Raw genomic sequence first — 10,278 nt, forward strand, 5'->3', positions numbered from 1 at the left:
CTACGCAATTCTGGCCTTTATGGAAGAGCGCCAAGAAGAAGCCATAATCCATGTGGAGGACACAGCAAACATGTGGAAGAAGGTGCACTGGTCACAATGTAACTTTTTGGCCAAAAAAAATCTGTGCAGTGAAAAACTAACACGGCACATGACTCTGAACACACATTCCTCACTGTCACACATGGTGGTGCAGCCTCATGCTGTGAGGCTGCTTTTCTTCAGCAGGAACAGGGAAGCTGCTCATGGGAAGATGGATAGAGCTACAATGGAATGATTTAATGTTTACTCATGTGTAAGAATGGCCCAGTCAAAGTCCAGAGCTAAATCCAATCAAGAATCTGTGGCAAGATCTGAAAACTGCTGTTCACAAACGCTCTCCATCCGTCTGACAAACGAACCCCAAAGGACGTGCAGCTGTAATCACAGAGAAAGGCGGTTCCACAAAGTACTGACTCAGGGGGCTTGAATACTTTTGCACACTGCACTTTTCAGTTTTCTATTATTATTATTATTTTTTTAATCTGGAAATCTTGTATCATTTTCCTTCCACTTTTGTGTCGCTCTGCATAACAACATTGTAATAGCATTTGGCATTATGGCTAATAAGAGTCAACGCTAATGCTGTTAGTGTTCGCAGCGGTTCAGTTCTTTGGTCTGACAGCTTCCTTGGAGAAATCAGACTATAATGGGACTGAGGGCGTAGTGGGACTATACTCACGGCTGGTGAAGGGCTGCAGCCTGGGCTCCACCTCACTGCTCTGCTGCGTCACGTGGAAGTCACAGGAGAAGTTGGGGAACTCTTCACACTTCTCCACTATGGAACTCTGCCAAATAAAGCAGGATTATGAACTGCAGCGTTCACACACGCGCAGATCTATAGGACAAGGCGTAAAGTCAGACACTGGTCGTGACGGATATGTGCACTTGTTCAGTCCCTCAAAACCTGGAGCGAAACCTGAATCACAATGTCATAAATTATAATAAGTCTGTGCTAGACGCGGGAGCTTTATCATTACAATCCAATCTAGTCTCCAAAAAATAATAAACCTAAATGCAAAGGAATTTTATTATCCCACATTATGATGTCATTTTAACATAATTATCATTCAGAAAGTTTGTTTTTAAATAAAGCTGGTCCCAGACTTGAAGAATATGAATGTGTTAAATGCTGGGAATGAAGGAAAGTTAAGGATTCAACTATTTTCAAATAAGTATTAAGTGATATTTCTGCATTTTTGGGTCAATATTATGGTACATCTGAAGCTCAACCACAAAATGTACAGACAAGTTGAAGGATAAAAATAAAATATATATCTCAAGACAGTCATTTTTGTCAGTATCCCGCACCCCTTGTCTACACTTCATCTGCAGATTCACTTTTGACATAAATCAGTGTCAAATAACCACAATTTGAATCAGGATTAGAACATATTTTCCGTGTAGGGGCAGCGGTGACATCATCAGAAGGCGCCGGGAGCCTCTTAAGGAGCCTCTTTAGGAGCCTCTTTAGGAGCCTCTTTAGGAGCCTCTTTAGGAGCCTCTTTAGGAGCCTCTTTAGGAGCCTCTTTAGGAGCCTCTTTAGGAGCCTCTTAAGGAGCCTCTTTAGGAGCCTCTTTAGCGCCTGTACCTTGAAGAGCAGGTCCTGGCTCTTCTTGGCGCTGTAGCAGATGTGAGCAGAGCTGATGTTGGCCTGGTTTAGCTTCAGCCGGTCGGCCGCGTGCAGGAGGATGGAGTACAGCGGGTTGATGCCCACGCCCCCGCCCACCAGCAGAAGGTCCAGGGTGGGGTCTGAGGGGGCGGGGTCAAAGAAGAAGTCTCCGCCCACTCGCAGGGCCACCTTGGAGCCCGTCGTGCACTGACAATAACAAGAGACGACGTGACAGTGAGACCTCAGATTGAGCACAATATTGAATTTGATTTTATTTAGGCAAAAAAATGTCTCCAATAATTTACTTTTAGTCATCGTCGTTTAACACATAAAGCAGTTTGACTTCCTCCAAAATCTCAACTCTAAACAGATCATTGGCTATAAACCTGCCCATTTAAATAACTCCGTCTTGATTGATTCCACATTCGTGTACTGTATACTCTGACAGAAGGACTACTTCAGTGTTACTGCAGTGACTTGTTCAGACGTCACCAGGCTGTCAACTGTGAGCAAAAAGTCACGAGTGGAGCCAACGACTTCAAACCCCGAGTATCAAAGAGCTGCGTACACGCTCCCATTTGCTCGGCGTATCCTTGGAAACAAAGTAGGAGAGGTGTAATAGCGGCACATCAGAACCTCTTCTCTGCCTGCTCTGAAGTGGAGTCTCTGGAAAGACTCCTTCATGTGTGTTTGGACGCCAGCGCGCGCACACAAAGACAACAGAGAATATACAGCTAAATGTACAATCAAAGAGGAAACACGGAGGAATATGACAAGAGACATGAGAGCGGGAGAGCGGGGAGAAAAGAGAGAAAGAAAGGGAGAGACAGCGGAATGTCATTTACCAAATTTGCATCAATCATGCTTTATGTGAGCTGGGACAATATTTCTGTGGCAAAATATTTATCGTATGTATGTTTTCTTTGCTCTGATGGAAAATGTTATTTTTAGTAGTACAATAGAGTACCTTCTATGATTAAAGTAATTTTATATTATTTTAGTATTAAAGGGTTTCATTTGGCTTTTTATTTGTTGTTTATTGCACATTTAGAAATTGTTTAGTGGGATTATCTTGCTTTAAAGTTATTTTGTCACACGCATAAAGAATATAATTTATAATGATATTTCTCTGTAGCAATATATCACTGTTCAAAATTGTGACAAGCCAATTTAACACAGACATTTGACTTAAAAACAATAGATATTGGATGTAAAACTCCAGCAATGGAAACAACAGATGGATACTTGTGGAATGTTCTGTAGCTGCAGCAAAACAAGAAAAAACAAAGAGATGAATGACAGGGACAAACCCGACTGTCAAGGAATTGGACATAATTTGCAGGACACTGGGACAAATGGGGCGGACTCAGTTTCTACACACCACTCTTTCTGTTTTTAATTTTTAGCTCAAGTTTGGTTTGTATGATATTAAAACAATAAAAGGAAAATGAAAGACACATAAAACATCGCACCTCAATCAAACACAAACATGACCCGAAAGACCTCACCTGCACTGACCCGTTTCCCCCGCTTTATTCGCAGTTAAATGTTGTGTTTTCATCAACATTTATGATTACATTTTGAGAAGAGACATAGTAGAGAGAGTAAGGAGAGACATAGCAGAGAGAGTAGGGAGAGACATGCAGCAGAGAGAGTAGATAAAGGCAGTGTAGTGTGCAGTAGCTGAGAGCCGTGTTTTCCACAGGAGCAGGAAGCACACTTTCCCCTGAGGTCTAGAGCACAACCTCTGAAGACGGCACCGCTTCAACTAACAAAAACTAACAAACAAACAGGAAAGGAGTGAAGAGAAAGGTCTGCGATCACAAAGGCTCGGTTCAACTGGTGAAAGTGTTCGCTCTCCTTCACTTTTATAGGTCATAATAAAAGGTAAAGTCGTCTTCTTATCTAACTGGAGAACTTGAGATAACCCGAGTTCAGGGCATGTTGCCATGGAGATCTGATGACGTGGCTTCGTAGCGCCGCTTAACCAGGGTAACCTCCAAGTGAAGATAATTAATCCAGATTTGTAGGATAAACCAAGACTAAAAAGTATGCCCTCCATTAGACGAGCAAAGTGATTCTACCTGATGTTTATTCAAGTATGTGTGTCGTTTCATTGTGGGATTGAAGACAGTACACAAAGTGTAAAGTGTGCATTTGTAGCAGGTCAACATGTTCTGTCTTTGATGTACAACAAAGACCCCTCATTCAAACAAACATAAAACACTACACACATTGAAGTGCCATCTACATATTCCACTATTCTTTTTCAGGGAAACAATGCAACACGACAAAGTCTAAGGAATAAAGTCTGGCGGTAATGCAACACTCGAATGCCAACCGCCATAAAACAACAACAACAACAACAACTGCTTACAACAGTTTAAGTTTTGTTTTTCTGAACAACAGGATTAGTGCCAACAATAACTGAAATGCCAACAATGCAAAAGAATGATGAACATGTACTCTCTCTCTAATGTATACACATACACATACACATATATACATATATACATATACCTACAGTTAGAATGACAGATGTTTGTTTTATTCTGTGTAAAAGCTACTAACCCTGTAGTTTAGACCTCTACAAACATTTCAGTTTTCTCTCAAATGATAATACCTCTTGGATGGGTTTAAAATGTGAGTTCTGTGGACAGAATAATGAGTCAGTTTGTCAGAGAAAATGCAATAGTATTTTCCAAATTTGTTCAGAGCTATTACGGGATTTTCCCGTGCCAATGTGGGCCTTATTTTTCTCTGTGCAATAAAAAAAAAAAAAAAAAAAACACCTCCCACACCAAAATCAGGAGCCAGTCCTGGGGAAGTTCCAAGCCAATCTGAACAAAGCCCAAGAGAACAATTCTACAGCCCAGGCAGTGCATTTACTTCTTTTATTTCATACAAAACATTCTGGTATCTCGCCTTATTCAATGAGCAGCCGATTGACAAGTGGAGTAACCAATCATAACTGACACACGGCTGTATCCCCGATCAATACTTCAGCAGAATCAACAGGTGATGGAGGTTAAAATAAGGTGGATTTATGTTTTATTCGTACAGGATTCTGTTCAGAGCGCACTTTTTGAACATTTCTAGCACAACATTTGACAGCAGACATGTAATCTGAAGTGAAATGAAACAAGACGTGTTTGTAGTTCAAATGTTATTGAGTTTCAAGCAGCTCTCTTACAGATCCACTCTGTGACTGTTGTGAAGGCAGGTGCTGGTGTCCGTGCTCTGAGCCTCACCTGTGTGTGGACCCAGTGCGCCGGAGGGTGCTTGGCGTACTTGACGGCCAGCTCCATGATCCCCTCCCTCTGCAGCAGGCCTGGGCTGGAGCACATGGAGAAGCCCCCTACAGTCTCCAGGCCAGGGATGAAGAGGTCCACCCTGCGCACAGACACACACACCTTTTACAACATTGTTTCAGAGTTTGATTGAAGTGTATAAACTCTGGGACTATTTTTCAATTTGTAGAAGAAGAAAAAATCATCTGGAATCTGGGCCTCAAGGCTCCGCCCATGGAGACAATAGATGGATACTTTGGAGCACACTTCTGGCAGCAGGAAAGAAGACCATAACGAAGAAATTATTGGTTCAGACTTCACCAACTATCAATTATGGACTCAAAAGACAAATAAAACTCAAAAGAAATGGGGAAAATTACAATTCATTTGAAGTCTGATTAAAGTTATTAAAGTCTAATTTATGTTCATGAAATTATTACTAACTGAGAAAAATATTAATCAGTCAATAATCAACACCAGGAGAAAACAAAAAAAGTCTTAATAAAAAATGTTTGCCATAACATCCAACCCAACTTACTAGTGTCACATTATAATCATTAGAACTACAAAGTAATGATGGTTGTTTGATGTTTTCTTTTTTTTTTTAATCTGGCCGTTAATGTCACAATAACTTTATGATTCAAAATATCACAACAATAGCCAAACTAAACAAAAGTATGATATCGAGACATCCTTAGGTGAGCCAAACTGTCATCTTTTAAATTGCATGTAATGGATGAATGTGCTTGATTATGTTAATTACCACTTGACTTCATCTCAGTCAAATACATTTAAATGAAGACAATAAACTCGTTATAACCGTCCATACAAACTTACAGAAATGAGGTTCACAGACATTGACACCAGAACATAATGCAAAACACTGACAGAGGCTTTTCTTTCCAAACGACACACACTCTCATGACGTCAGAGCACAAAACACTGCTACTCTTATTATTGTAAATGCAGACAGCTGCACATCCATTTACCACCGATGACCTTGTGTTACATCAGATAAAGAACAGCTTTCATTCATTATTACACCACAGCATCAGCCATTATTTGAAAAGACTTATTTTGGTTATGTTTGTTCCCTAAAAAGAGGGATTAGCAAAGTGTTGTGTCATGGTTTTAACACTTTTGTTCCACTGATCAGTTCCTTTGTCTCTCAACTAGAACCAGAGCCCATTTTTTCCTCATTTAGCGGCTCCTCTTTTGTGTTTCAAAGGTGGGATACGGACCAGCGATTGCTGGTAAAGTTCATTTTGATGACTCATTTTAAAATGTAGTCATTAGTTTTACTCTCCAGAACATCTTAGACAAAAGCAGATAAAACGCTCTCAAAGTTTAAGACTAGGGCTTGGAAATATGTTCCAATTAATCACACATTTTCAATGCAGTATCATTTTCATTTTCTTTTAGCTTTCATTATGAACATAAACAAGATTTTCATTGTGTGCCATTTTACACAGAAAAAGAAGTAAAGATGGTTTATTTCCAAGTCTGAACTCTGCTACAAACCACATGCTTTTGCTGAGGATTAGCTGTAGACTCCTCCATTAAAAACACCCAAGATGATCGATATTTTAAACTGTATACTATACTACTACAATAATATTGCCCATTGTTAAATGTCCTTATTATAAGAAAAAAATATAACAATAATACAAATTATGACATAAAATATTCATTCAAAATGAATGTGTTTTAGTAGAAATGTTCACACCAGTATCTGCCAACAAGAGGATCCCGAGAGGTAAACGGGCTCCTACAAGAGAACTTGGAATGATTTCAGATTCAGAAGTGAAGTATTTGGAAATAAAATGTTCTCTGTAGTACATTTACAGCCTTAAGGATGTTTTTGTAGGAAGATTATGGACGTTAGCTATGTAATGGAACTATAGACACAGCGGTGCAGCGATTAGCAAGGCCCATCTATCTGGAGTTTGCATGTTCTCCCCCTGTCTGCTTAGGTTTCCCCCACCACTAAAACACATGGGATCAGGACTACTCTGAAAGAGAGATGCTACTCCAAGCTCAGTGGGACTTCCCTGGTTAAATAAGGTCAATAAATAAATAAACACAGCTTATTAATAATCCTGCTGACGACTGCATTATGGCAGAATCTGCCGGGCTGAAAAGGTCACTTATTCAGGACATGAAACTCCAATGCATTTTGAAGACCAAATTTATTTATTTTTTATTTAAAGGGAAATGCTATGATTGAGTTACTTTGGATGTTTAGTTGATGTCTATTTGTATTTTAATTTTCGCTCTCTGGTCATGTTCTGTTCTGTATTTTATGTTTATCCTTTTAAAACATTTCTTAAAAAAGAAAAGAAAAGTTTAACACTGTCTTTAGGGATATCGATGAATAAGGACACACACGTCTCAAGCTCAGAGTAACAGGATACATACTGAGCCCTTTGGCCCTAAAGGACATAAAATAAGAACATATAATACATAATATATAATTTATGGTCTGTCTTTTAACTCTTGACAACGAGTTTGCAATAAAGTTTTAATGGCGGCTTGTACCAGAGTTAGGAGGTGCTCAGAGAGTGACTCAGTTAAGGGGCACGCGAGACAAAAAAGGATGACAACCCTCAATCTAAATATGTTGAAAATCCTGTCAACTTGAATACTTGGCTCCCGTTTGCTGGCCACATCTCTCCTCTGGCCCCTGGAGACGTTACGCTCAAACACCACGTAGTCCATGGATCTGCTCTCACCACCCACCCGCATATGTCCCACCCACACCCTCGTGCACAGTTGGCAGGAGCGTGCACGGATGGCGCCGGGTGAGATTCTAAATGAGCGCTACTGTGGTTATTGTGAATAGTACGCGCACGAGTAATGATTTCCAAATACAGCGCTCTGGTCCAAAACTTGTAGTGCGCAGTTAACAAGCTCCTGACTGTTTCACTGCCAGGACGTCCCACGGTGAAACCTATGTGCAGAACAAGAGTGGAAAACGCCCACACACATCTGATATCGACTTGGCAAAAAATAACTATGCTTTCTCCAATAACTAGGCCTTCTTTCTTTGTTCACACACATTTGCAAATAATAATGTGAAAGATTCAAATAAACGTTTTAACAATGGCACCACCTTGTGTCGGCCACATGCCATTACACATTTATAGTAAAGGAAACCTATTTTACTAAAAAAGACCATGAGAAAGACCAACTTGAGGGTTGAGTAGCCAAAAATAGTCCTGAAGTTAAGCTAACTGTTATTTTAAAATAGTATGACTCAAGGAGTATTCGGGAAATCATTAATCAGTTAAAAGAGTAACAGTCAAAATATTATATATCATACTTTCTGATACAAAATTCCTCTCCTTTTAGTTTTGCTCTGTGATGTAGGGATAATAATATTGTTTATCACAATAAAAAGGGTGGACAATAATTGTTGAAGTACATTCTGTATAATCGTGATCACCGGCCAAAAAACTGATATTGTAATTGTAGTTTTGGCTATATGAGAACTTAGAATATTGAGTGTATTGTCTATAATTAAAACTGTTAAAAAGGAACACAAAAAGAGGCAGAAATGTCTGGTGTGATCTTCCATATGATATTTCTTCACTTTTGCGATTCATGTTATGGTCCATTTACGTTTTGTGCCATACTTGAACCTCAACCAAGACATTTACAGGCAATTTTCAGCCCATTCCTGATGCGTTTAAATACATTTGAATATTTCATCTAATAATGTGATATTATTGTTAATCGCATTCATCTTAGTCGTGATCATGATCATTCCATGCCTACTGTGATGTTCAAGAGAATAAATAAATTTGATTCTGTTATATTTACAGTCTTTTAAAGGTTTTTGATCAGATGTTTTGATAGTTGTTATAAACAATATAATACTAATATAATATACTGAATCAAGTTGAGAGCTGTGTTTGTTGCTGTGTGATGTGCACTCACCACTGTCCGGCCTTAAAGCTGAATTCTGGGTGCACAGCGAGCCTCAGCCTCTTCACTGTGTCCGACTCATTGGTGAGGCCACACACCTGCGCTGGGTACAGGGCCTGTTCAAAACACACTTTAGAACACAAGTAAACTGTACACAGGAGCCGAGAGGAGAGAAGGGTCCTTACTGTGTGTCTGGACTGGGCCGCGGTCCTCTGGAGGTGATCCATCTGCCTCCTGGACGACACCCTCCTGTCAGAGCACACAAGTCTGTAAGCTCTGTTAGCTGTGTTGCTGGTTTGTGTTCTGTAGGAAAAGTGGAAAAGTGAACTTTGACCTCCATGTGAGAGAGCATGAGGAAACATAAAGGGCCAGGACGGATCAGGATCAGCTGAAGTTTTGATGGGCACAATTTTTACAGAAAAAAATATTATTTTTAAAGATTTATGTGAAATGTGTTTTGAAAACAGACACAATGCAATATTTGGCAGGTGCATAAATTAAAACAAGATACAAGATACAGATTGCAGCAGATTACCCAAATAATTGCAGCGGGCGAGTGGCTTTTCATGTGATTTGTTTCATTCAAACTGAAATAACTGTAGTTACATGTAAAATCTGATTATCATCAGGTTTTTGGAGTTATGAGATTACTAAAACGCCCAAATGTAACAGCAGAATCATCAGCTTTATTTCTAATCATGACCAATTACTACCATCTGATTACTCATGTCAGATTTTGCAGTCATTTAATAATCTTAAAATCCAGACATTTGATAATAATCAGATTTTGATGTGCATGTAAACATAGCCACTATCTTACTTTGACTGCATTATCCAAGTAAAATCCACCACACAGCAGAAAACAACCTGACCTACCTGACCGACAGCAGCCTGTGGAGGGCTCTCAGTGAGGGGCCGGAGGGGCCAGAGGAGCCCTGGGGACGAACTAGGGACAGGAGCACACAGGGTGCAGTCATGACCACCTTCCAAGAAGAGTCTAAGCAAACACTGAACAGACAGATAGGGGCAGGCAGGTAAATATTTGTGAGTATGGTTTTGTTATAAATCATAATAATACATTCACCAATCCCTAGCCTGATAGTATAAAGTCCGATTGATATAACTATACAAAACGAATACAAACCTTTCCGCACAATATAGACAGACATTAACTTGTCCTCATTTAATGTTGTGACACTTTCAAAACAACACTAGTTTTGAGTTTCAAAATAGCAAGGTAACAGCAATATTATATTCCAATGTAACGGTTATTACTGACCATCAAAACATGTGCAAATGATATAAACATATAAGCTGTATCATTCAAGAAATAGAGGGAGAACACCGGGTTCTACTGATGATTACCCCTGTACAGTTATGTCACGCTGGTTAGCTTTAGCAGTTAGCGTATTT

General features: G+C 39.6%; 1 protein-coding gene across 2 annotated transcripts in view; it reads right to left on the reverse strand.

Moving 5' to 3' along the window:
* The window catches only part of oxnad1 (oxidoreductase NAD-binding domain containing 1), a 14,355-nt gene extending 4,498 nt beyond the window's left edge, over nucleotides 1-9,857 (reverse strand). The window contains exons 1-6 of one of the 2 annotated variants that reach the window (XM_072447787.1): nucleotides 9,742-9,857; nucleotides 9,051-9,114; nucleotides 8,878-8,981; nucleotides 4,900-5,041; nucleotides 1,628-1,855; nucleotides 719-824 (exon numbers count right to left, since the gene is read on the reverse strand). In XM_072447787.1, the coding sequence (XP_072303888.1) occupies nucleotides 719-824; nucleotides 1,628-1,855; nucleotides 4,900-5,041; nucleotides 8,878-8,981; nucleotides 9,051-9,114; nucleotides 9,742-9,842 (745 nt within the window). In that variant the 5' untranslated portion in view covers nucleotides 9,843-9,857. Of the gene's footprint in view, nucleotides 1-718; nucleotides 825-1,627; nucleotides 1,856-4,899; nucleotides 5,042-8,877; nucleotides 8,982-9,050; nucleotides 9,169-9,741 lie in introns of both variants that reach the window. The other variant, XM_072447786.1, reaches the window with a different exon arrangement.
* Nucleotides 9,858-10,278: the final 421 nt, after the last annotated feature.

Source organism: Eucyclogobius newberryi, unplaced genomic scaffold (genome assembly GCF_026437365.1).
Source record: "Eucyclogobius newberryi isolate DKJ021-1_F unplaced genomic scaffold, fEucNew1.0.hap1 SCAF_16, whole genome shotgun sequence".
Classification (NCBI taxonomy): Eukaryota; Metazoa; Chordata; class Actinopteri; order Gobiiformes; family Gobiidae; genus Eucyclogobius; species Eucyclogobius newberryi.